The sequence below is a fragment of the Zonotrichia albicollis genome, chromosome Z (assembly GCF_047830755.1).
Source record: "Zonotrichia albicollis isolate bZonAlb1 chromosome Z, bZonAlb1.hap1, whole genome shotgun sequence".
NCBI lineage: Eukaryota > Metazoa > Chordata > Aves > Passeriformes > Passerellidae > Zonotrichia > Zonotrichia albicollis.
Genome location: NC_133860.1, coordinates 19,949,798 through 19,976,560, shown reverse-complemented (window position 1 = coordinate 19,976,560; position 26,763 = coordinate 19,949,798). Strand labels below are relative to the sequence as shown.

The following is a 26,763-nucleotide window of genomic DNA, read 5'->3' as shown; positions in this document are numbered from 1 at the left end:
TAAGTCAGCTTTGAGTTCATTTTTTGTTTTAAAATTCTGTCTTAAAAGTAGAGGCATGCCCAGTGTGAATAAACAAACAGAAAAAGTGTTTTTAAAGTAGTGCATGGGCTCTTTTCAAGATAAATAGTGTAATGGAGAGGTTATCAGAAAGTAAGTTGGCCTCAAAGACTCATGGAGGAATTCCTCTGGTATATTTTGTTCCTACAGCTATTCTAAGAGGACAGTCTGCAGCCCACACCCTAACAATACATTACTCAAAGTTGGGCTGTTGGCCAAAATGCTCAGTCTTCTAATATGAGTCTAACACACAAAAGGCGAAGAGGAAGCAGCGCTGCTGATTAGTGTTATAAAGTGTTTAACACTACCTTCACACTGAGTAAAGCTCAAGTAAGATGTGTAGGTTTAATTTTGTACAATACTTATGTGTTGTACATAAGTATATAAAATATTAAAATATGAGTCCATTGTGATCTTACAATATTAAAATACGAATCCATTGTGATCTTACTATGAGGCTTGGCCTAGATTATGCTTGATTTGACTCAGCCTGGGAGACTTTATCTCTTGTAGGTTTTATGCTTTTATTCTTTTTTTAAAAGCAAGTTAATGGTCAAGGTGTAACAAAGAACTTTGAGTAAAACTGAATGCAGTGACATAAGCATAAAAGTCACAGTACAAATGGACAAAATATTTTGGTAATACTCACTTGTGTCTGCAAATATAAAAGTAATGAATGACTTCTACAGTTTACTTCCTGTCTTGACTTTAACAGCTCATTTATTTTAATTTTCTAAAATGTTCTGGTATCTAAGTGATTAAGAGATTACTTAGTAATTAATGAAATTATATAATTTTGTAGTATAGAACTGTAGAGCTTTTTGAATTCTCATTGTGTTGTCATGATCAGGACAGCAGCTTGAGTTGAAGCCAAAAATAGCTTGCAATCATTTGGTATCAAGACATTAAGAAGTGTCGTGCAAGATGTCGGCACACATCCCAAATATTTTTCCCTCTTCATCTAGCTATGGCTTAATCCATTCTTTTTTTTTCCCAGTGTGATATTCAACACATGATTTTCTCCTCATACTACAATGAATGTTTCCAAAAGGTTAAAGTAATGCTTTTTGCATCACAAAAGGGATTTTTTTTGATGTTAGATTGCTATCCAATCCCACCCTGAAATTTGATAGCCTCACCATAAATACTTTTTCCCCAAAGTCTCTGATCATGAACTATGCTGGTTTGTACATTATGATTTGTGTGCATGTTTAATTAGTTGTGACGTACAAAATTTTTAGAGGCCAAGATCTAACATGAGGCTAAATAATTTTTATAATTACACTTCAAAGCTTGTACAATTCTATTGTAGTTTAGTGTAATGTTACTATTGTAGTATAGCAGGATGCTCTAAGTTGGGTAAAATTGCTCAAACTTTCTCTTGTTAGCAAAAGTTATCAGAGGTGGACGGAGGAGGGGTGTCACACTGCTTTTGGTGTTGAAGAATGCTGAGACCAGCCTGACTCAACTGTTCAAAATTAAACATCCTGAGGATGTGAAAAACAGTATTTCCTGCCAGAAATTGGCACTGATGAGGATGTGGCCGAGTTCCCGAGAAAGGAACCCACAAATCATGATAACTGAATTAAAGCTGCTGAGCTAAAGGCTGATGAGCTGACACAGGTGACCTAGAAACATCTGACTGACAATCATTTTATAGGTGTGGTTTATATACTATTAGAGCTCAGTCCCACTGTTTAATGGACACACTTCTGACACATCCCTTCCCTTTCCAGAGTGAGGGTATGAAGATTTCTCCTTTGAGTAGGAACACCCTTCAGGGTTACTTGCCTACAAAATTTTTTATGCCATTACCATAGAGGAATTTAGTTAGTTAAATATGCAATTTAATTATTAATTTAATTTAAGCATTAATTTAATTAAATATACAATTTAATTAAACATACAATTTTTGCATAGACCAGAATTTCTGGTTTCCAACTGTTAAATTCATGACTATAACATAAGTAATATTGAAGGCTCTCTGAATTGAAGACCATTACTATAATAAAATTGTCCAAAATTTCTTGCTGTCTGATGTATTTATCTATTTGCAAACATGTTCAGGGGCCGTGTGTAGGGTAGGCAAGAGAGACCGTTTTAAATTTAATCATTCAGTTAGTCTGGAGTTAGTCTTAGTCTGGAGTACTGGGGAAAGGAAGTAAAGGCATGGGAGTTGCCCATAACCTTCCTCTTCAATTGATGATCTGTTTGGAAATACCCATCCAATAGTCACTTCTCCAGGTTTATGTGTTTCTTTCAATGCAGAGTTGGAATGTGAATAAAAAAATTAATCCATTTATAGTGAACAAAAAAAGAAGTATGGTCTTTGGTGTAGAGAAAATACCCAATGCACCGAATGGAAGGCAAATTAGTGGTTTAAATGAAAAGTGAATGAGCAGCATGAGTGGTTGGCAAGGCAAGCCAGAAGGCAAGATATATGGTCAAGGTAGGTGGAGTTGAGACTCCTACTTTGTATTCCTATAATAAGATCTGGTTGTGGGAAGAGGAACTGAGGAGAACAAACAGATTTAATTTACAAATAAATCGGTGAAAAACATCAATCACTTGTTTTTAAAATTTTAAAAGTTTAAAAGTAATAAAATGGTTATAAAAATAATAATATATTTAGAGTAATAAACATTTGAACAATTGAGATTAGGACAATACGAGACAATAAAAAACAAAGAGTTATGAACTATACGGGTACCTCTTTCTGGGCAAAATAAGCCCAAAAAAGGACACTCGTTAACAGAGGATTAACTCTTAAAAGCAATAGCCTATTGCATATTCATACACCTCATACATGATGCATAAATTCCATTCAAACAAAGGATTCTGTCTCGTCATCGTCAACTTCTTCCTCTTAATCCTGACGGCGTCTTCAGAGCTGAGCGAGGGGGGAAGAAGTTCGTTTCTCTGATAATGGAGCAATAAATTATCTTTCTCTGAAAGATTTACGTGTCCTGTGGCTGCTATCTGGTGCGAACACCTCATTCCTTTCTTTAAAAAAAAAAAAAAAAAAACACATACATAGTTTCTATTTTAACTACAAAAGTTACATTTTAACTACAAAACTACATTTATCATACCATTAAAATGTTAATACAGCAGTACTAATCAATACAACATTATACATATAGTAAATATCTGCGCAGAGCCATATAATATGTACTTTTCACACAAGGTTATTGCAAATGAAGATTTAGGAGGTCCGTTTTTATGCGAGCGGCCTCGCTGCAAGGCCACCACTCCTGACCAGCAGCCCCGTACGCGCCGCCATGTCCGCGCTCCGCAGCCGGGCAGGGCCCGCTCTCCCCCTGGCAGGGCCGGTGGGCCGGCCCGGCCTCCCCCGAGAGCCTCAATGGTTCGTCCTGGGGCAGGACGGGCGGGCGGTGCGCCGTTCGCTTCCGGGTTCGGGTGCGGGCTGGCGCTCTGTGGTTGCTCCTCCCCGCCAGCGCTCTGTTCAGGCGCGCGCGGGGGCTATGCGCAGGCTCGGCCCTTGCCTCAAGATGGCGGCGGTGGCGGATAAACAGAAGCACGAGCACGGGCGGGTGAAGATCGGGCACTATATCTTGGGCGACACGCTGGGTGTCGGCACCTTCGGCAAAGTCAAGGGTGAGCGAGGCCGCGGGGCCGTTGGCGGCCCGTCAGCGCGGCCGGGAGCGCCGCTCGGAGCGGGGCTTGCGCGGGCTGAGCCGCCGGGGTGGGACTGGCGGGTCCCGCTGCGGGAGGAGGCAGCGGCTGGGGCAGAAACAGCTTCCTCGTCTGTGCTTGCGGAAACAACCGCTGGGAGCCAAGGGCTGCCTCTGTTCAGAACAACACCGGGCATGTAGCGAACGCAGTGAGTCTAAATCCTCGGAGCTTCGTATATTGCATTTTGATGCTCCAGTACGAACTCTCGATGCCCTTGTAAGGAAGGCAAGCTTTCTCTCTCTACAGAGAAATAAGTTTAAAAAGATGGGTCTGGGATAGTTGGATTAGTTGGTAACACAGCTGATGTGCAGATACGGAAGAAATTAATGTTTAATCTGCTTGACCAGTGGTTTGCAAAGTTTGTTTTTTTCAGCTCATATTTAAACATTTTCCACTGTAGGGCTATGGATGCTATACGGCTTGTTTGAAGGCTAGTAGAAATAAGGTAGAATTTAAATTTCCCCATAGTGCCATGCACCGCAGATGGCAGGACTGTTCCTGCCACGTTGTTCGTGAGAACTTCAAATACTGGGACAAGCAAATCCAAAAACATCCTTTCTCAAATGAGTAGAGCTAGGCTTAGGCTGTATTCGTCATAAGAGTTGTGCATTTTTTGGGGTTTTTGGGATTTTTTTTGGGGGGGGGCTTGGGTTTTTTTAGAGGGTTTTTTTTTTTTTGTTAACTTAATAGGTGCATTAAAAGCTCAGCTTTTTTTCTTCAGTGTAGATAATCCATTGTATGTGCTCTGCACAAGCTCTTTTAGCTATTGACATGTCCTGAAAAAAATTAATAATGTATAGCAAATACGATAATATTTTTGCTCTAGGAAGGCAGGAAAAAATACTTGAAAAGCACAGCCCTTTGAGTCTCTTTTTCAAGAGAAGCTTATAAAAGAGACAGCCCCAGCCATTTGGGAGCAGAGACAAATCCCCCCAGCCCCATCTGGCAGCTGGGGTACCATTAATTTTTCTGTACTGAAATTAGTACTTCCATGAGTAGAGGGAAAAAAAAGTAATGCAGCAGAGGAGCATTAGGTTCTGTTTCCTCATGGAAGGACTGCCTGCTTGAGGGGAGGGGTCAAAGCTGTGTCTGTTCCGTGTTTTTTTTTATCCAGCACACTGCAGAAGACTAGGATTGACATACCATCAATGTTCTAGTATGACCCTCAGTTTAGGAGAGCACTGTTGCAGTGCTGCTTTTCTTGTCTCCATATGACGTACTGTTGTCTTGCTTCAGCTGTGCTTAATAAAGAACATTTTATCTATGATGCACTGATTTTCCTCTTGACCTCACATTTTCATCATTTAATACCGGATCTGCAATTGTTTTTCCGTTTTCATAATTTCCTTCTCTGGTGATATGGTTTAATCAATTGACATAAGGTGAAAAACATTCACTTCTTAAAATTCAATTAGGATATACCTTGAATTCATGTAATTTCTGGGGTCAGGCAAATGGCTAAGTGAACGTTTTATTCTAACAGTGGTGGCAGCCTGAAAAAATCGAACTGGAAGATCAGTGTTTTATTTGGCAATTGTGAAAGGTCTCCTGCTGTCGCTTTCAGATGAATTCATGCTGCTGGTAGCTGTCACTGGTGTGATTCTGTCCACTTTATCATTTTCACCTGGCTGTGCCACTCTGAATGAGTTAGTTTACCTGACTGTGCCGCAGATGGGCAGTTGCAGAAATGCTGTTCCTAGCCATCATCTAGACAAAGCTAAAATGCCCCTAAAGTGCAAAGCTGAGGTGGCAGAATACTGAATATAAACCAATTGTATGAGACACATTCATGTTCAGACTTCACTAGGATTCAGTGTAAATTCATCTATTCCTATTTTCATCAAATTTTTTAGCACTGCCAGTGTTTTCTGCTGAAACTAGATGCAAACTTATTTCCAGATACTTTTTTTTAAAGTTATCTTTGATAAAAGGAAGGGTACTAGGGCTCCCAGTGGTCCTTACTGAGGCTGTAAGGGATGTTACTTAAGGCTCTAAATACACAAGTCATTCTAGCTCTCTATATCTAGAGTATCACCACTGTTCTGTATAGACTGCAAACCAAGCGGTCTGGGTCAAGGCAGCAATGACACACCTGGAAATAAACAGTGCAAGTCAGTATGGTATCTAATGTTGTGCAGCAAGATGGCTTTGCACAGCACAAACTATTGCTTTCTAGGATTTTTTCTCATGTTAGTGAAAATATTTATATAGATCATACTCTTTAAAACTGCTTCTATCTGAGCTTTGGATTGGCTTTTTGGCCTGCGGCAAATAGTTTCATGAAATACAACATAGCCTTCAGATTACTTTTTTTCTCTAAAAACTTAATGACTGATACCTGTATTTCATAAGTATGTTGTATTTGTCTGCATGGCCTCAAAATAAGTTTTTTTTCATTTGAAGAACTGTTGAACAAGATATCCTTCCTCCTGTGCTTATACAATTAATAATAAGTCATTGCTGCTTTGAGACTCTGTCACTGTCGTGAAAATCTTGATGCTATGCAAAGCCATAGTGAAGTTTGAAGGCAATTAGTATTGTCAGAAAAAAAAGAAATATAGGCATATACTAGATCTGTTAATTTTTTTTTCCCCAGAGATTATTTTGAAAGACTGATAGCTAGTTGAGGATTAGGGTGCATTCCCTTTTATAGGTAAAATTTCCATCAAGTGGTAATGCAAAGTAGATTTCAGGAAGGTAACACTGTCTGCTTATGTTTCTACATGATGTTATCATCTGGGGTGACGCTTTCACTTCTATCCTAATGTTGAATTCAAAAGTGTCCGCAGTCTGTTACCAGTTGGTATCTGCTGTTTTACTGGTAACAGATACCTTGAACTGTATCCAGGAGAAGCTACATGTATCTTAAAAGGCTAGTTTTGTTATAATTTCAAATTGAATTTAAATAAGCCAAACGTTTCTGAAGAAAATAGAGATTGAATTTGAAATGTCTTAAGCAAGAGAATAGGCTTTTTGGGATCTTTCTGCACTGGCACCGAACCACAGTATGTTTACATTACAATAATTTATTCAGAGCTGGTGGAGTTGAAGAAGCAGAAAATCTTGTTTTCCCCCAGTCAGTGAATAAAATTAAGGCTTGAGGCTCGCAGCTTTGAAGGCTGTGACAGCTAGAATTGGTTTTAGTCAATTGCAAATGTTACTGTTTAATTACTTTGAAGAAAATTGTTTTGAAATGCTCCTTTCTTATTTGCCTTGCATATTGAGCATAGATTGTAGCTAATGAATTACTTTCTAATGTTTTTCTGAGTGCTAATGGAATTCCAGTCTAAGGTAGACTGACAAATCAGAAATGAAGCAAAGCAGCTTAAAAAGGAGATTTTATAACCCAGTGCATATCAGAACTGTGTATTTATATCCTAAGCTGTAGACTTGGTCAAATATGTATGCTACTTACTGTAATACACACCATCTTAAATGTACTTTGTACAGCAAAAGAAGATGCAGATTCATGTGTTTGACCAAAAGGTTTTTGCTTGGTTTCTATGAAGTTGTTTCGTACTAACAAAAACCAATGTTACATTTTAACTTACTGATTAAAGTTGTAGGAGGTTTTTTTGGTGATTTGTTTGTTTGTTTGCTTTGTTTGTTTTTTGGGGTTTTTTTTTTTTCAAATAATCTTGGTGTACATCAGTTCCCATTATAGATGGGCAAAGACTTTACAATTAGAGTAGTTGCTTTTCTAATTTTTATCATTTTTTATGATGATTCTTTACTCCTGAGTGTTTGAACGTAGGTGATATAATTTGTTTAATACCTTTAAACTGCAATCACATTTGAAGAAAATAAAGGGAATGTAACTGGTTTGATTGCAAGTCTGGTTCAAAGCAAATAATTCTCATACATTTCTAGGCATTCACCTGCCACTGCTTTGTGGTCTCTCCAGAACTTGCTATGGATTCCAGCTTTGTCCTGCATTCCTCAGTAGTGCAAACATGCCTGGCCAGCGCTTTGTTTACTGTGGCCCTTCTGAATTTAGGGGATGTCTTTTCATCCTAATCAGAGCTCTTTTGTTTTTCCATGTGCTAAATGTATCTCAGTGCAGCATTGTGATGATTCTGGGTCTTGGGTAATCCACTGTTTAGTTCCCTACAGGAATTCAGACTGCTTAATTTTATAGGTGGCTGTCTTGTAAGAAAAAGCATGCAGATGCTTGTCATTATCTTCTGCCTCTGCTAAGAACTTCTCACTTGCATTGGTTTTTAGCTTGATATAGAGGCAGAAGGCAGCAGGAAGGTATATTGTGCTGGAATGAGACTTACAGATCAATGGGTGTTTGTTTATTCTATCCAAATTATCTGTTGAACACAGAAAGATTTTTGTGCATCACTGCTGTTTAATCACAGCTTCTCATGGATATATAAAAATAAATCTTGAAGCCCGGGGCTTATTTAAACTCCCAAGTGAGGGTAGGCACCCAAATGAGTGAGTATTGTGTTCAGCAAGTTCTGTTACAAATGTTTATTCATGTGGACAAGGATGAGCCATGTGTGTATCTGGAGAATCTGGCTTATCTTTGGAAGGTAGAAGTCAGAGTGGCAAATAAATGGTGATGTTATAATCACTGTGTGTGGCAGCCATGCAGACAGGGAAGCATTCTAGTAAAAGAGATACTTAGCTTCTTGGTGTTCCATCTGTGATCGTGTTTTGGGTTTAAGAAAAATATTCTCATGGATTTTGCTGTGTCTACTCCCATTAGCACTTGCAAAGTTAAGGACTTTAAGAGAGGTAACTAACTGTGAAATAGTTTAGACTCTTTAGTTTCTCTGTTTAAAGAACAATGAAACCATCCTTAGTTTCTTTTCCACTTCTAGGAATGCATTAGTTGCATCTTTTCCATTGTTTTTCCTTGTTTCTGTTCTATTTTTTGTGCATTTCTCGTCACATTTACTACTTATTTAAATAGAATAAAGCTCTGGTGTTAACTGCACAGAATGTGGAGCTGTCAGACTGCTCCAAGGACAGATAGATTTTTATAAGTAAACTGATCAGGTACTTACACTGGTAATTTAGAGCAATTGCTGAAGCAGGCTTCTTGAGGGAGTGATAGGAGTGATCCTTGCAGATGAAGTAGAGGAGGTACAGGAAAACATGTTTGAGTGGGTTGCCAAGCAAGCCAAAAGCTTGGAGTGACTTACACAGTGAGTGGAAATGCTCTCTAATTAGCAAGGATGGCAGGGTTTGGGGATATGCTTTGCCTTTTTTTTTTTTTTTTTTAAACCAATATTGCAAAAAAATGTTATGCTGCAAGACTCTTGCTGGTTAGGATTAAGGAATTTCTTACATGTATACATCTTCTAATGATAGAATTGTGGAAGAAATTGGAGTAGGGCTGAAGAAATTCCATATCATCTGCTTTGCAACCTTCCCAAAGATATAATGGGGATAGGTGGAATGCTAGTGTCTTAACTTGGCTACATTCAAAAAGGAGAAACAATGTCTTAGCTGAGCAATTGAAAGCCTTGACTAAATACTTCCTTATTTCTTGCAGTTGGAAAACATGAACTTACTGGGCACAAGGTTGCTGTGAAGATCCTGAATCGACAGAAGATTCGCAGCCTTGATGTTGTAGGCAAAATCCGCAGGGAGATCCAGAACCTCAAACTCTTCAGGCATCCTCATATAATTAAGCTGTAAGTTTTGCTTACTGTAATCAAGCTTACTTAGACAGTAATCTCTTTTTGCTGTCACTGCTCTGAAACACATTTGAAGGGCAATACTACAAACAGTAGTATTACTTATTATTATAAGGATTCTTATCTTGTCAGAAAAGTAACCAGCTTCAAAGTATCAACTGTGCCCTCTGTAATGTGTTTTTACAAAGCTGGGTTTTACTGCAGGCTGGAGAATTTCCATTAGATCTTTGCTTAGACATTCTTTGGACAGGTGTATGAAAGGTAATGGCATGACAGGTATTTCTGGTAGCAGTCATCTCTGAATTTAGTGGCTACTTCAGTTCTTTTTTTCTGTTTATGTTTGATTGCTTTCCCCCTGCTTGGGAAATGAGTTACTAAGAGCAAAAGTGTAAAGGTCATTTCTATAGCAAGTATGTGTCTTTTCAAAGTGTTTTTAGTGATGTGCTGGTCATTGATATGTTTTTTCAGTGTAGGTGATGCTCTGCAAGATTTTTCTGAATTAAGGATGTAAAGTTTAATAAATATGATTGCTATTTCAGAAATCTTTAGTGTAGTGGCTACCCTTTGTCTAAATGTAGTATTTAAAATATGCCTGATTACATCTGTTAGTTGATCAGTAGTTCATCAGTGGATTTCAGAGTAAAACTGTGTCCTAGAGTAGACCCCTCATGTCTTGTCTGTGGTAATAAATTATAAGTAACATTGATTTTCTTTGACTCTAATTTCCTCTTGAAATATTCTGCACTTTCAGAGTGTGGGTGACTTCTGCTGTCTTAGTCATGATGTGGGTGGTTGTTTTGTTGGTAGAATTTTGTCTACCCCACTGTCGCTGGCAGATGCCACATTTCTGCACTCCCTTTAATTGAGCAACAGCTGTTACACTGAAGCTAAATTACACTGTGTAAGGTCAACTCACCCACTTCGTCAGTGAGCTAGTTTTCAGAAGGCTGTTGAGCTGATTTGTCAGCAGAATTGATAGTGCTTTCAGTTAATCTGTGAATGGGTCCAAAGGGCATACCCATAGCCAGAACAGAATAGGGAGTGTCAGTGCACCGTGACATACCAAGGTGAAAGAGGAATGTGTGCTTGTTACACATTCCTACATATAAACTGAAGACAGTTTAGCAGATTTGAGATGACCGTTTCTTTCTCAAGGAATCACTGGGAAAATTTTTTCTTTTGCATGTGGAATGCTGTAAAGAGAGTATATGAAATAATTTTTAGGTAAGGATATTAGAAAAAATAAAAATTTCTTAAATTTTTATTTTATCCTTAAACTTGTTATTTCAAAGCTTCAAAGTTGTGTTTTTAGAATGAAGTAGAATGATAAAAATATAACAACCAGAGATCAGTACTCTTAATATTCATAATTATTGAGAGGAATTTTTTCCCAGTCTCGAAGTACACTTTTTCATTTATGGCAAATAAATTTTTTTGCATGTTAATGCTGAAAAGTGTGTATTTTTGCAATACTGGCAAAGTCCTTTTGAAGTCCCTTTTCACTGCATCAAGCTGTTGATGAGGCAGCACTGTCTTACACAGTCTTATAGTCTTAAAGAAATCACTTGTCCCTCTGAAAGAGCAAGGACAGATATTCCTAATATGGATTACAGATTTTTTGCTAGTCTTTGCAAAGATGGTGTCACATAGTGAAAGGAAGGTAAAAAGCTTCTGAGAAATATTGTCATTCCAGTAGCTGTAGATTGATTGTAACTGTTTTAAAGTGTATTTTTTATCTGATTATTTGTATGACTTCGGTTTTAACCAAATGTATTTAGTGTTTTACTGAGTGTGTAGACTAATAGATACCTTCTCTTATCAGGTACCAGGTCATCAGTACACCCACTGACATTTTCATGGTGATGGAATATGTTTCAGGAGGAGAACTGTTTGATTATATCTGTAAAAATGGAAGGGTAAGAAGTATTCCAGCTCTGTAAATCACGGACTTGCGTTCTGTTATTGCATTTGCAATGTTCCTGTGTCACTCTACACTGAGGGGATAGATTTTTGGGCATCTTTTTGGGTATCTTTATCAGAATGATACAATAAAAAGTTTTCTTTTCTCAAAAGAATATTATGATTAATGTAGTACAGTATTTGTAATTAGAGTAGCGCAAGATTTCTATGAGCAGAATGAATATACTATAATTTATAAATAGTGTAGTACAGAAGTTTTACACAACCTAATTTGGGATGTCTATTCCCCTAGACCCTCTGTACATCTGGTCCAATCTTAATGCATATTTTGCTGTATTCATATAACAGTCACAGTCTAGCCTTGAAAGTCTAGAAAGTCTACAGATGAACTCAAGTTCAGAGGAAGCAGAGGGTGCTGGACATGTCTGTGGCCACTGAGAAGTCCCAGGTTTCATTCCCATTTAGGACTCATAGCTGGTGGTAAAGACATCAAACTCTGGCTGCCGTTGCAGTTCCGTATGCCATGACAATCATCCATGGCTCTGTGCCTGAGGACTAAAGGCTGGTCCTCACTATGCTGGTCCTCAGTATCCTGATTATATGCAGCAGATAATCAGCCTGGCACCTGGGAATCTTGAGGCTGGTAGGGGGGGGTAGAAGAAAATGGGTTTATTTGCTTCACAGGACCTCCAGGACCTGATAATGAGGCAGAGGGGATGAACACATGACTTGCATGGTCACAGAATGGCTGCTTGCCTCACTAAGTGGCATTAATTAAGCTAACCACATTGTCATGGGCTGGGAGCAAGGGGTATTGGTTACACCTTGTTAAATGTGGGTGTGTTTTCTTGTATTCAGTTTCAATTTTGCTGCTATCAATTAAAATATATTTTATGACTATGTTTTGTTTTTTTTTTTGAAAGTAGAAATGGTTATATGTTAACACATTAAAAATCTTCCTGTGTGACTTTGTCATAGCATTGTTCCTTTCTACTAATCTGTTGATTTACAGTGGCTGGGAATAAACTAGATGAATATGTACCCAATTGGAGGAGCTGAAAATTGTTTCTTTATATATCCCATTATTAGAAAGCGACCATTGTCCCCTTATTACTGTCTTCTACTATTAGAACAGCTTGTGTGAAAAATCTGAAGTCCCTTTTTACAGACTAGATACATAGAATACTAGAGTTGCTGGGACAAACTGATATGGATTGTGGGTCTCTGTAGGAAATACCCTCCTAAGTCTGCTGTTTGTGACCAGATGCTGAGAGCATAAATAGCATCTGAAGTTAATAATTTCTGTAGCATTTTGCATTTCAGCAGCTTTTGCCAGCTTAAGTCTTGCACTGTGCTTAAATATCAAACTGATGATTCCAGTTATACAAAGCTAAATGTTTCAGTGCTAATGTTTCTATTTAGTGAGCATGTAACATCTGCCAAACCCAATTTCAAAAGTGTCAATAAGAACTTCCAGTGACTTTCTGAGTAAGTGGGTATGTTTTGTTTGAGTCAATTTACAGCTGTGGTGCAAACAAACATGGTATAAGATATGAATCTGCTTGCTACTAGTTCTGACAAAGTATCTATAAAGCTATATAAATTATCAAATGATAAGTATAATTTAGAGTTATATATAGTTATACATAGTTTAGGTAATGGGAAAGTTTTCGCTGGCTAGTAAAAATGAAAAACAAGTTAACTTCCACTGCCTCTTAATTATTTAAAATCTTTGTCTGTTGTAGCTTGATGAGAAGGAAAGTAGACGTCTGTTTCAGCAAATCCTTTCTGGTGTGGATTACTGTCACAGGCACATGGTAGTGCATAGAGATCTGAAGCCTGAAAATGTGCTTCTTGATGCACACATGAATGCTAAGATAGCTGACTTTGGTAAGTATTGCTTTATTTTTCTATCTGATTGCATTTATGGTGTTAGATCTTGTTAATAACAAAAGGAAATGTTAAACAAAGTATGTATAGTTTAATATCTGTGTGGTGGGATACAACAGAGGAACATAAAGAAAATAGATGTAAAGCAAAATAATGTTCTTGCACATTTATTGAACTTGTTTTCATTTCAAGCTTTCTTGCTTTCTCTTGAGGTATTTTCTGTGACTGGCTGAAATTGTGAACTGATTAGTTTGGTTTCACTAACAATATTTTATCTGAAATGCTAAGTGAACTTAGTTTCTGACCTTCTTCAAAACTCACTCCTTTTCTGTTTCACCATCTGTAAAATGAGATGCTTAGTTCTCCTGGAAGAACAGTGCAGGGGCAATTCATCATCTTCAAGAAGCTACAGTGATATAGAAAAATACACTAGTCTTCCTGATTTGTTTATGCCAGCTTTTCATGTCACAGCTGCAGAGAAGCCTTGAAGCTGGGCCTTGGAACCATCTGAGTCAGGAAACCTCACCTGACTCATCACATATAGGCGTAGTAAGGTATCCATACTGATGTGTCATGACAGATCTCTGTAGACATTGTGAAAGGTGTTAGGTAATGCTGAGTATGCAAACTATGTTTTAAAAGTATGATGTTCAACTGTGTGGGCCCTGGGAATCATACTGGTTTCTCATGTGAAGAAATTATTTGGGTGAAATGGCTCACATAGTAAAGAAATGACGTACAGTAACTTACAAAAACATTTTCCTGTAACTTAGTGTCAGCAAAACTGTAGCACTCATTTATTCATGAACGATGTATTAAACAAGAGCTTAATAAAAGTTTTTGTTTGTTAGAATATGAAAGCTAGCCAAGCTGTACTCTTTCCCCTCCACATTCCCTGCTGACCCATAAAAGGGCGTAATTTGTTCTTGAGATCTTTGGTTTATGGTAGTCCTGATCATGCAGCCTCCCTGAGGAAACAAGGAGAAATTTTCTACAGCTGTTAGACTATACTGAGTGCTGGTGAATGCAGGTGGCCTTGTTCTAAGGCACTTACAGAGTATCTGAAAAGCAAATTACTAAACTGCCATGATGCAGGAACCAGGTGCATAATATATGGGTGTAAATTGTAGTAAATTCATGTTTACTCCTCAGTGACGTTTACTCCTCATGTTTACTCCTTTCTTCTGTGTAACCTCTAACAGAATTTTAGGGAATTCTCTGGTAGCATTTCCCACTTTGGCATTTTAGAAGCAAATAAGAATTTTAGTACTTTCTTGTTAATGACCAAAATCCTGTCTTGCTATACTGCTTCATCTCCCTTTGAGCAACTTTTTTCTCTGTCATGCCTGTGTCATCCAAATTTAGCTGTTCGAGTCTAGGGCTAAATATGTTCTCAAATATCTCTAGGCTGTGGGCAGTAATGGATTGATGTTACTCGGATTTCTGATAAAATACATGGAGGATTATGTGGCATGCTCAAATAAAAATTCCATAATTCCAAACAACGCTATTTCTTAACTGGAATAAATCTGTTAGTTTTCTAATTTGAATCACTAGTGGTTTGTTCTAGGTGCTATATGCAGTGTGAAATAATTTTGCTCCCTCAATTTTTAGTAGTTACTCTTATACACTTTCAGGTCTATCAAATATGATGTCAGATGGAGAATTTTTAAGAACAAGCTGTGGTTCCCCTAACTATGCTGCACCAGAAGTAATTTCTGGAAGGTAGTTTCTTTTATATTGGATACACGTATGCATGTACTTCAGTCATATTGCTGCTTGATTTTAAAGGGTACAAAAGTAGTTCAGTTGACAAGCTTTATACTGAGAAACTGAGGGCTGATAGTGGTATTGATAATTTTTAAAATGTTTAAAGCTTCTGTGAACTAGCTTTGAATAGTTCCTGTAAGGTAGAGGTGAGATGTCTAATGGCCCAAATGCGTTGTGTACGCTCTGCCTGAATTGCTGTAAAAATCTCATGTAGAGCTCAGATCTTGGAAGCTGAGGTGCAGAGTTTCAGGCAGAGTCTGCTGTGAAGTTGAGTATCAGTGAAATGCATGCTGCAGAGTAGATACTAATTTTGGAGGTAACTTCCCTTTTTGTAAACCATAATTGTCAAATCTGCTTTCAGCTATGTACTCTAACATTGCCTCTTGTTGACTGGAGGCCAGATGTCTCTTCTACTCTGGCAGGGGCACAGAATATGTGTCATGTTCACTATGTGGACTTGTCTTAAACTTTTCAGCCACGATTTGGGGGATAACTGACTTTGCACAGATTCCTCTATAACATTGATAGCAATATATAACATGGGCTTTCTTAGTAGTAGATGCATGTTTCTTTCAATTTGCCATTGTGCAGAATTGCATTATGGATTATTGTTATGCATTAAACAGGAAAACTTTACTTGGGCTCTCTTATTAGAAAGGGAAGAGTACTGAGGTTCAAGGGAGCTACAGAATAGAACTAAAATGATATAGTGCTTGCAAAATCGGTTGTCATGAGTTCACATGCTTTTAATTACTGTGAGACAATGGAAAAATGACAGAAAACATATCTAAATGTATTAAACACAAATCAGTAATAATAATTATTTTTTTTCACAGGTTATATGCAGGTCCAGAAGTAGATATTTGGAGCAGTGGGGTTATTCTCTATGCTTTGTTATGCGGAACACTTCCATTTGATGATGATCATGTGCCAACCCTTTTTAAGAAGATATGTGATGGTATCTTCTATACCCCTCAGTACCTGAATCCATCTGTAATTAGTCTTTTGAAGCATATGCTGCAAGTGGATCCAATGAAAAGAGCAACAATCAGAGACATTAGGTAAAACGCTGATGTCTGATCGCAGCATGCTGGAATTACAGTAGCACAAATATGCAGAACAAAGAAGTTATTCATAGAGCTTGTCCATATTTTCTAGACTGAGATGAAAAATTCAGGTTGTGATGGCTTGGTTTTAGCTCTGATAGTGCTGATCTGCATTAGACAATTAAGTATCTATTGGAGATCATAGTAAAACAAATTATTTATACTATATATGGAAATTCTGAGATACTTTAGGTTTAAGACTGCCATAGCAAAGGTGTTTACTTGCATAATGGTTTGCAAAAATTATGGTATATAGACTTCTCTAGGGGAAGAAGATTGTCTTTGCTGTTAGGAACTAGTGCTCTCTACTGTAAATGTCTCTTTAATCTGATAACTACTGGTTTTATTCATATTTCTTCAGGGTCTGAAAAGTTATTTGTTAAAACTGTGAATATGCCACATGTAAGGCAACAATTTCTAGGTTCAAAGCACTGGCATTAATTTGTGTATGAATGGTAAATACTTCACCAAATACTGATAAGTTAATGTTTGTAGTTAGAGGCATCATGGGCTCCAGATTCCAAGAGATAATTCTGGAGCAGCTGATTGTGTTGACAAATGTGCGCTGGATCAAATTAAAAAAAGGTAGCTGGGACAAATGTACTTTATGCAGCAGCTTAATTTTCTTCGCAAGAAGCTCTAAGGAAAGAGTGTTGCTATACTACCATAGTGAAAAAGCTGCTCCTTTTAGGGTTGGAAGTTAGGAAATGAGCAACCTCAGTTGTGTTAAATAAATAGTTTGTGGTAAAGGAGTGGTGTGAAACAGATGTTGAAAAATGTTGGTTACAGAGCATGGCTGGAATTTGAATCTGGAACAGCTCTGTCCTATTACCCATATGACATGTCACCTCACAGTTTAAAGGACAAACTGAGTTTGTTTGAATACCTTAATTCTTCTAGGGGTTGTATGTATGTTCATGCAAGGGGAAAGGCCTAGTGCCGTGAACAGTAACAGTATTCCTCTGGGTTCAGTCATCCCAGCTATGGCTGAGTCTATGGCTGTTGTGATATGGGAAAAATATTCTTCTGCTTCCAAATGAACTGTTTTTCTGATTAAACTATATTTTGCTCAGCACGTTCATGCTGAGGCACAGTGCTCTCAGGATCACACTGAGTGGAGTTTAGTTCACTGTGCTGGTTTGGGCTGGAATAGAATTGAATTTTTCACAGTAACTGTGTTTTGAATTTAGTCTTGGTAACAGATGGATGTTGTAGTTACTGCAGAGCAGGGCCTGCACAGAGACAAAGGCTTTTCTGCTTCTTACATGGTCCTAACAGAGCAGCCAGGGGGTGCACAAGGAATTGTGAGGGGACACTGCTGGAGCAGCTGACCCCAGCTGAGCACAGGCATTTTCCAAACCATATAGGGTCATAGTCTGCAGTGAAAATAAGAGGAAGGCTGATGGGGCTGGTCTGCTGGTCATCAGACATTTTGTGATGAGCAGTTGTTTTTATCTGCATTACTTGTCTTTCTTGGGTTTCCTTTTCACCTCTCTTGTGTTTTTGGATTTTTTTTTCTGCTTAGAATTTTTTTTTTTAATTCTAATGATGAAACTGGTTTTTATCTCAACCCTCAAATTATTTGCACTTCTACTCTTCTGGTTCTGCCCCTCATGTCACTGGAGAGGACCAAGCAAGTGGCTGTGTGGTGCTTAGTTGCTGGCTGGGGTTAAGCCAGTTGTAACCATCCTGTTTGATACCTAGTATGGGGCTTGAAGGTGTTGAGTTAAAAACAGATTTGAACAGAGCATATTAGATAAAATAATTATAAATTCTGTCTGTATAATGGTTCTTTGTAAGACTATTGATTTCTCTGTTCTCAATATTGATTTATAGGATCTCTTCCATGTTCCATTTTTTGCTGTACGTGTTGAAGATTTAGGAGACTTTTTGCAATTTGCTGTGCTATGTAGTGCTTTGTGACTTTTTGGGGAGGTGGTTTTGTTTTGTTTTCTGTGTTTTTTTTTTTTTTTTTAATTAGAACATTGGCCTTGAGCTTCATCTGGTATTTGGGCTCTCTACTGAAGCTGTGACTGTCCTTTGAGTACCATCTTAGGGAGACAATTAACAATTACATATCTTTGTCCAAGATTTTTTTTTTTGTGCAGCAAATACAGAATGGCACCTTCGCTACATTCTTCGCTACATTCTTCTGTGATGTTTTCTCCCTCATTGCCATAATTTCAGTATCTTGAAAACCTTGGGCAGTCAAAATATTTGTACTGGTATTTCTTAGGAGCATAATTTAGACTTTTTTTGGAAGATTGACAAGTTAATTTGGAACATCTCCCAGGCCTCATAGCAGTGTGGTTATGTGTGGTAAGGCACGTGGGAGAAAATGTGCAGGTAGGACATGATAGAAATGGCATTTTGTCACGAAGTGATAGAACGTTTGAAAGAATGATGCTGTTGCAAACAGGCCCGGCTAATTAACACTGTGCTGGGACATGGCCTGCTCCTGTTGAACACTGCTCAATACTAACCAGCACCCTCAAGGACAAGATGGGATTTTTGAGTCTGAAAACATACCAACAGACACTTTGGCTAGGACAGAAACCCAGCTTTCAACTATATCACTTGCTCCTATAACTAAAAGTAAACACCCAAAGAAAAAGTAATCTTGTTTGGTCAGGAATGAAGAAGCTTCTAGAAGGGAACAGGAGAGGGAATCAGAAGGATCAGCTCTTTGTGCAGCAAAACAGTCACAAGAACAGGAGGAGGAAGGTACTGAAATTATAAATGAGAAAGTAACCACCTGATTCCTATCACTAAGCAATTTGTGAGATAACAAAAACATTTTTCTCAGTTTCCTGCAAAATGTCTAGTAAAATCTTGTGCAGGCAGTGCTTATTTCATTGTCTGTGCTACAAGGGTCTTAGATTGGCAACCATTATTCTTTCTTCCAGCATAGACTAAAATTAATTTTATATTTTAAAGGAATTTCCTGTTAAACATGTTTTCTTTACTTATGTATACTCAGATGTTTTTTATTTTTAAATCTAGGGAACATGAATGGTTTAAGCAGGATCTTCCAAAATACTTGTTTCCTGAAGATCCATCATATAGCTCTACCATGATTGATGATGAAGCCTTAAAAGAAGTGTGTGAGAAGTTTGAGTGCACGGAAGAGGAAGTGCTAAGTTGTCTGTACAGCAGAAATCATCAGGATCCTCTGGCTGTTGCTTATCACCTCATTATAGATAACAGAAGAATAATGAACGAGGCCAAAGACTTCTACTTGGCCACAAGTCCACCAGATTCTTTTCTGGATGATCACCACCTGTCTCGCCCTCACCCTGAACGAGTGCCATTTTTAGTAGCTGAAGCACCACGCCCTCGCCACACCCTTGATGAGCTGAATCCACAGAAGTCAAAGCACCAGGGTGTAAGGCGGGCTAAATGGCACCTGGGGATACGGAGTCAGAGTCGACCAAATGATATCATGGCTGAAGTTTGTAGAGCAATTAAACAACTGGATTATGAATGGAAGGTAACAAAATAAATGACCTTTACAGCAAACAACAATGCATTTTTGTTTGAGCTGTGTAGTTACATCTCCCAGACATCTGAAACTGTTCTCATATTCTGGCATTAATCTCATGTGCCTGTGCTGTCGATGTTTGCTGTGCCAGAAGGGTGTTGGGGGGAGAATGTACATGCTGACAGGGAAAAAAAAGCTAAAATTTTCTCTTGTGGATGCAGGAATATATTTCTCTTGGCTAAAAAAAATCCCAATAACCCCCAAGTCCAACAGGTGATGAAGTCTGAAATCACTTGATAAACACTAGTGAATTGAAAGGACAAAAACAGTATGCAGTGATTTTCAAGCAGTTCTGGTTAACTGACTCAAATCTCTTCCATACTAGGTTGTAAATCCATACTATCTGCGTGTTCGGAGGAAGAATCCAGTAACAAGTGCATATTCCAAAATGAGTCTGCAGCTGTACCAGGTGGACAGCAGAACGTACTTACTGGACTTCCGTAGTATTGATGGTATGTGAAGAGTTACTTAAGTTAATTGAGTTGTAGGTGAAATCATTCTACTTGCAAATGTCATCATTTACTTATTTAGAAGTGAAGTAAGTGTTGCCCTTTTTTAATTTTAAATCAATCTAACATGTATTAGTGTTTCCTTATTCCTTCAAGGACTAGTGTCCCTGTGATATGTGCTTAGCTGCTGCATCTCATTTGCTTTTTTGCAATGTCAGCTCCTGAGGAGCTCTACTTTTTGTCTGCATCAGAACTAAAACCAGTAGTGCAAAAGGGGACAGTATTGTTGGAGGAGAAGCAACTTAGGCTGCCTTTGGAGCCTTACCCCAAATTTAAATATTAATTTAGATCTGAAGTAAGCATGTGAACAGTGTTTTCCATGAAGATAAGTGTGACATCTAGGCATTTAAATTTCACTTGGACTGTACCTCATTGTACTGGGTCTGACTGAGATGGCGTTAATTTTCTTCCTAGCAGCCTACATGGTGCTGTTTTGGATCTGTGACTAAAACAGTACTGAAAACACACTGCTGCTGAGTGTTGCTCAGCAGCACTGGCATAGTATCCAGCCTTTCTTTTTCCACACTACTGTGTTGGGAGGGGAGCAACAGCTCTGCAGAGCTGAGCCATATTGAACTCTTGCAGAGGGGGGCGTACGTGGCCCAAAGTTTAGAGTCTGACTAGCTGAGGGTGAAAGGCCGACGCCTTTCTGCAATTCTTGGCTAGCACTCTTCGGTGTCTGATGGCTTCGGGCTGCGCTGGCTGCGGACTGGCTTACACTGCTGGTATTGGGGAGGAATGGAGCTGACTATTTTCTGGGGGTTAAACATTGGTTTATTGAAGGTGTAGCAGGATGCAAACGCAGGAAAACTAACTGGGAAAAAGTTTTTTTCAATAGGGGGTGAAACAGGATTATAAAGGAGGGGGGTGGGTACAGGCGGAACCAGTCGGGAAAGGTGATGGGATGAACTTCACAGAACTGACACTCTATGGAGACTAATAATCAAAAGGTAAGGAAGGTGTCCTGGGTTTCCAGCTAACTACTACTTCCAGAGAGGAGAAGGTTCTCGAAACTTGGGAGGAGAAGGGAGTGATTGACTGGGCCTAGGGAGGAGACAGCTTTCACTTATAAGGGAAACTAGGGGAGGAGCAATTACATATCGGCAACTATGAATAGAGCAACTTAGCTGACAGGGTGGCAGTAGCAGGAAAAACTGGGGGAACAAAACCATTTTACACATAATAGGGGAGAACAATACATAAATTGGGGGAATAACACAAGGAACTTAACAGCACACTACAACATTGAATGAATGGATGTTCAATGCCATATTATGTTATGCCTAGCAAAGAAAGGGCTTTTGGGGAAGGTAACAGTGAGACTGGCTGGGCATCAGCCTGCTTGGAGATAGTGAGAGGTTGCCTTTGCATCACTTTCCCCCCCAACACCTTACTTAAAACTCTTGATTTCTACCTGTGAGTTTTCTCACTTTTGCCCTTCCAATTTTCTTCCCTTTTGCTCTGAGATATCAGCTGCAAGGCAAAGTTAACCCACCAGTTCTACTAATAGGTAAAATTTGAGGTAGGAATTTTGTGCTCGAAGGAACTAAAATCTTGAAAGCATATAGTTTAACCTGTACAAAAATATATTTTATGGAGTGACAGTAACACAGTATACAAAGCCTGGTTAGATGAAGTGAGCATAGGAGCTAAAAGAGACTGAACACTTGTTTATGGGCATAATAGACTAAATGATAGTTACCTATAGCCACTGGTGTAGATGACATGCCTAGGAAAACATTGCATGGAAAAAAGGAATTTTTTTTTTTTTGACTGCTTAGAGCCGTGCAGCTCTGGGAGGGCAGCCTGCTACAATTCTGGTTTCCACTTTTGAGGAAATAGAACAAATCTGTGCCCTTGGGTTGTATCCCTTCCAGTAGTTAAACCGATCTGACATTCCTTCTCTCTGCCATAGTTAATGGTTCTTTGTTCTTTTAACAATTTGTAAATTTAAGTAGCTTTGTGTAAACAAGAGGTATTGCCTTTTCACCAATTTCTCCTGAAATAATTTTCAGGAGCCAGCTTAGAGCCAGGTTAATGTTCAGTATTTAAAATAAGAATAGAGATGCTTCATCAGAACACTACTATTAAAATGAAACTATTTTCTCTTCATACTGAAGGTAGAGATCAGTTGCTGCAGCCTAAATATACATTCTATGGTAAAAAACTTTCAAAAGAGAAGAATAAATGAGTGCAGATGCTAACAAGTGTAATGTTGTAATGAATTATCATAAAATACAAATAATAATATATAAATACCCAAAAGAGAACAAAAATAGAATAAAAATAAAGTAGATTGTAGAAAAAACATCTACAAACTGCTATTGAACTTAATCTTATGATGCTGACCTGGTTTTGTTTTGAGTAACCTAAATTGAACAGTTGGCTGCTGAAATCAGTTCATGAAAAATACAATTAGTATCTAGTTCTAGTCTAAAGTGGGTGTAAATAGTTCTGAAGTACAGTTCAGAGCACAGAAAGAATTAGCATAAGAACATTTGCTATTGTGCTACTATGTATACAAGCTTTTATTTTGTATCAAATGCTATTTGCAAAAGCTGTTCAGTTATTAATCAAGATTTTAAAAGACAAGATTTTGAATTGTGAGAAGGGACGATATTTGCTCTTCCTAGAACTGAATTTTTTTTTTAACCAAATTTTTCTCTTCTCTTCCCTTGTTTCCAGATGAAATTGCTGAAGCGAAGTCTGGGACTGCAACTCCACAGAGATCAGGTTCTGTGAGCAACTATAAATCTTGTCAAAAAGATTCAGATGCTGATGCTCAAGGAAAATCTGCGGATACATCCCTTACCTCATCAGTCAACTCTTCGCTTGACTCTTCTACAGCTGACGTAACTCCAAGACCAGGGAGTCATACAATTGAGTTTTTTGAGATGTGTGCAAATCTTATTAAAATACTTGCACAGTAATTTTGAAGATGGGCTTATTTCTTTTAGAGCAATAAGCATGCCTAAATCATAGTCAGATGCTTCCAATTATAATCAAGTGAAATTAACTAAGGCGCTGAAAAAGCTAGCCACAGAATGCAACTTGCATGGGGATAAAACTTATTATGGGCAGTTAACATGTATTATTTTGAAGCTGGAGTGAATTCTGATTGCCTGCTGTCCAATAGCATAACACAGGTACAGGAAATAAGATGCCCTTTGGGTAGTGTTTGTAACATTTTACCTGGAGTGCAAAATAGGCTGCCTATAACATTTAAGCTAGATGGACCTCCTTGTTTTTTTATCTAGTTATACATATATCTGATGCACTGTAAGTTAACATACACGTCCTAGTTCAGTGATCTTAGTATGATTTGTTGGTCACCCTCTACAGTTGTGACTGATACAGAAGTATCAGCATCTCCTGACAGATGTTAATGTATTAAAACTGTTTCTTCCCCCTTATTTGACAAAAATAATAAAGAATGCGATGATGTGTTACAATGTACTACTTCTAACAAAAAGTGTTATTAAATGCATGCAAATCTGGCCAGTTGGAAATGTGTAGGTGCTCTGTAATTGAGGGTGAAAAGTGTGGACAGTAGAATGAGTAGAATGATTGAGTCCAGAACAGTGGCAGGAAACTTAATGCTGAGAAAATGTGGCATCCCATGGGCTAAACCAAAATGTTGCTTTGTGGAGAACCGGTCAGGGAGCTCCTCCTTGTCTGTACACATTATCTTAGTGTGGTAGCAGCAGAGCAGCTCCCCTCTGTAACTGCAGACCAAGAATCCTTTTCCTTAGAAACATGTCCCTGGAGTTAAGAGCAGAGCCTGAGGGCTGTTTCATGCTATTCCAGAATCTGAAATTTACAGGGTTTTAACATATGTGTTTATACTTTGATACAGCTGGTTATCACCTTAACTTATATTATATTATATAGTATTCAGTATGAAGTGAAAACCACATACACAGTTTTAATATTTCCCAGGCAGCCTCTGTAGGAAACTTAGCTATTTAACTGAATCAAACAGTCTAACTTTTCAGTTGAACATTGAAAACTTATCATGACAACTTGAGTGCTAGAGTTTTTAATTATAGATTGCAATTATCCATAATAAAAGTCATTCTGCATTTATGGTTTTTGCAGCAGTTCAGGAAAAAACCTGAACTTTGTATGTTAAAATCACAGGTAGTACTTGCATGAATATCTTTAGTCTCTTTAAATTGGATATAATTAGCCATGGTTCCATTTTCATCTGACACTTAGACATAAGCAATCATAAAATACTTAGGTTTGCATTCAAGACTTAATGCTTTCTTCAAAATAATATTCATGACCTACATAGTTTCAAAGGTTGCTCCCCCAGGAAGAGGCTGGAACTTCCAGGCATTACTGAGCAGTGAAACCTGGACTCTTCACATGGGTGGAAATTCTTGCCAATGGCAGAGATTTTATCCATGGGAAACTGCTAGCTACGGATGTAGGAACAGTTAAATTCTGGCCAGCTGGCTGCAGCTCAGAAATTTGCATGCACAGAATATGAAGAAACATAATGCTGTTTTGAAGCCCCTGAACTGTTGTATTTTGAACTGGGTGATAGTGAGGTCTGTCTCAGAGGTGGGTACAAGTTTACAACTTCATTTTTTTATCCTCACGTGTCACAGATGGTCCCTGTAGGGACATTGGCTGTATCACTGTACTTTAAGTCTTTGGAAGATTTTCCAAAGTGGAAGTTAGTATCAGAAGTTGAGCCCCAAAATTTTAGGATGCCAATGTGAGGGACCAGTTGCAAATCCTACAAAGAAGTCCTGTCTTTTGTCTGGTATGAATTGGTACTGATGTACTGAATAAATTAGTGTGTTCATTTTTGTTACCCTTTATTTTGGAATTAAGTACTGCACTTGTATAAACATACAAACGCACAGGTTTTTAAATTGTAGCAATTCCTCATCTGGAATTGGTTTTGGGATCACTTGCATGTATTGAACTATTTATAAATGTTATCTGCTCCTTCTAATGCTGACAACACATGCAAGGTGTAAAGATGCAAAATAGTTCTTAATTTTATATACCTTTTCAGCCCTCTTGTGCTTTAAGACAACCCTGGTTTGTCCTTAGTTTTGGTATCAGGAAGTTAAAGCAAGTTTCTGGCAGAAGTGTACAATATATGTAGTTGTAAATAAAAGTGCATTTTTATGGTAGATCAATTTTGATGGCCAAAGGTTTTCTGATTGAATTGAGATTTTTATAGGGAAGGGGAAGAGTAGAAAGGGGCACTAACAACCCAATTGAACCCAGTTGCCTGTTGTGTCATTTTCTTATGCTTTGTAGATCTTGCTGTTGAAATTGCTTTCTTCACATGTTCCTACTGATCTTGCAGACCTTTAGGATTGCCCTAGAAGCTGCCAACAGGCTGTGAAATGAAACTTCACTGAGAGAGCTGCCAGAGTTGTAAAGCAGCTTATGCAGATACACAAACTGGTAAAGTGTGTTACTCCGTATTCCCAAGCTTACTCCTGATGGAGTACAATGAGTTACCTTGTCTTTGTATTGTAATTTTTTCAGTAACATGGATGAATCTGGGCTGTCCATGTGCAATATAAATCAATAGGTAATGGATAAAAGTTCATCTTGGTGGTGCAATATGAAGAAAAAAAAAATCCTTTCATGTTTGTCTTGATGTGAGTGTTTAATACAAACTTCGAGCTAAATTTTGTTTTACCAGTTGATTACCATTGTAAGATACGAAGTCCTGTTCTTTAACAAAGATGTGCCTACTTCCTGTTAATTTCTTTTGACAAAGCTGAATGGCAAAAATGCTTGTTTCTAACTGTATAACTTTTTAACCTTTCAAAACTAAAAACGAAGTAAACATAAAATACTGAACCATCTTGTTTGAAACTGTGTGTTTGCTGTTTTCTAGTGTTATACGTAAGTGGACAAGAACTGTTACGCTCGTTTTAAAAGCAACGGCTATTACAATTATAGAAAAAGCAGCAGCGTGACAAAAATGTCAGCAGATTTCCCAGCTGGCCAGGCCGGTGCACCAGCTGTGCTCGCCTGATCCGACTGACCCTTTCCCCCTCGATCTTGTGAACTCTTGCGGCAGAAAAGGAATTCGAGATGGAACAAACCCTGATCGCGTTTTTTGTGCCCCTGTGGTGATGCGCCTCCTCTCGCATCTTCACTCAGCCTTTCCCTCCCACCACGGATGGGGCTTTTCGCTCGGTATTGGTCCCCGCAAGCAGGGACCAGTTTTAAACACTGCCGCCCTGCAGTTCTAAACCCTGTCTTCTCTTTTTGTTTAGGGATTGAGGTGTTTTTTTTATTTGTTTGGGTTTTTGTTGTTTTGTATTGGGCTTTTTAATGCATTTCGGGTTTTTGGAGGGTGGTGGGACTTGTTTTTGGTTTTTTTTTTGTGTGTGTGTATGTGTGCGTGTGTGTTTAGTTGTGGTGGCGGTTTTTTCCCCGTGTAAAAAGCCGTGCTTGTGAGCCTGGCTCACTGCTCCTTACGGGCCTTCCCGGCCGGAGCCGCCTCCGTGGTGCGTGGCTGCTGTCCCAGGGCGGTCGGCACAGGCGAGGGACGTTCCCGCCGTCCCATACCTGTCCCCGGGTGACAGGTGACACTCGAGCACCGCGGGCGGTGACACTCCCAGGCCCGGCTGTTT

At 38.5% G+C, this 26,763-nt stretch overlaps 1 protein-coding gene and 1 long non-coding RNA gene across 3 annotated transcripts; one reads left to right on the top strand and one right to left on the bottom strand.

Annotated features, from left to right (window-relative positions):
- Positions 1-2,570: 2,570 nt before the first annotated feature.
- LOC141727221 (uncharacterized) lies at positions 2,571-3,524 on the bottom strand. Of its 2 annotated transcripts, none has more exons than XR_012578271.1 (2): positions 3,150-3,524; positions 2,571-3,060 (listed from the first exon to the last, which is right to left on the bottom strand). It is a non-coding gene; the product is annotated as an uncharacterized LOC141727221 (long non-coding RNA). The 2 variants fall into 2 exon arrangements; XR_012578272.1 differs by having other exon boundaries at positions 3,233-3,524.
- A 17-nt stretch (positions 3,525-3,541) lies between these two features.
- On the top strand, positions 3,542-25,984 carry PRKAA1 (protein kinase AMP-activated catalytic subunit alpha 1). Its single transcript, XM_005488825.4, has 9 exons — positions 3,542-3,675; positions 9,263-9,404; positions 11,230-11,323; positions 13,073-13,217; positions 14,855-14,942; positions 15,824-16,048; positions 19,097-19,583; positions 19,960-20,086; positions 22,829-25,984. Exons 1-9 carry the CDS (start codon positions 3,543-3,545, stop codon positions 23,071-23,073), a joined length of 1,686 nt encoding a protein of 561 aa, XP_005488882.1. The 5' UTR covers position 3,542; the 3' UTR covers positions 23,074-25,984.
- The last annotated feature ends 779 nt before the right edge of the window (positions 25,985-26,763 follow it).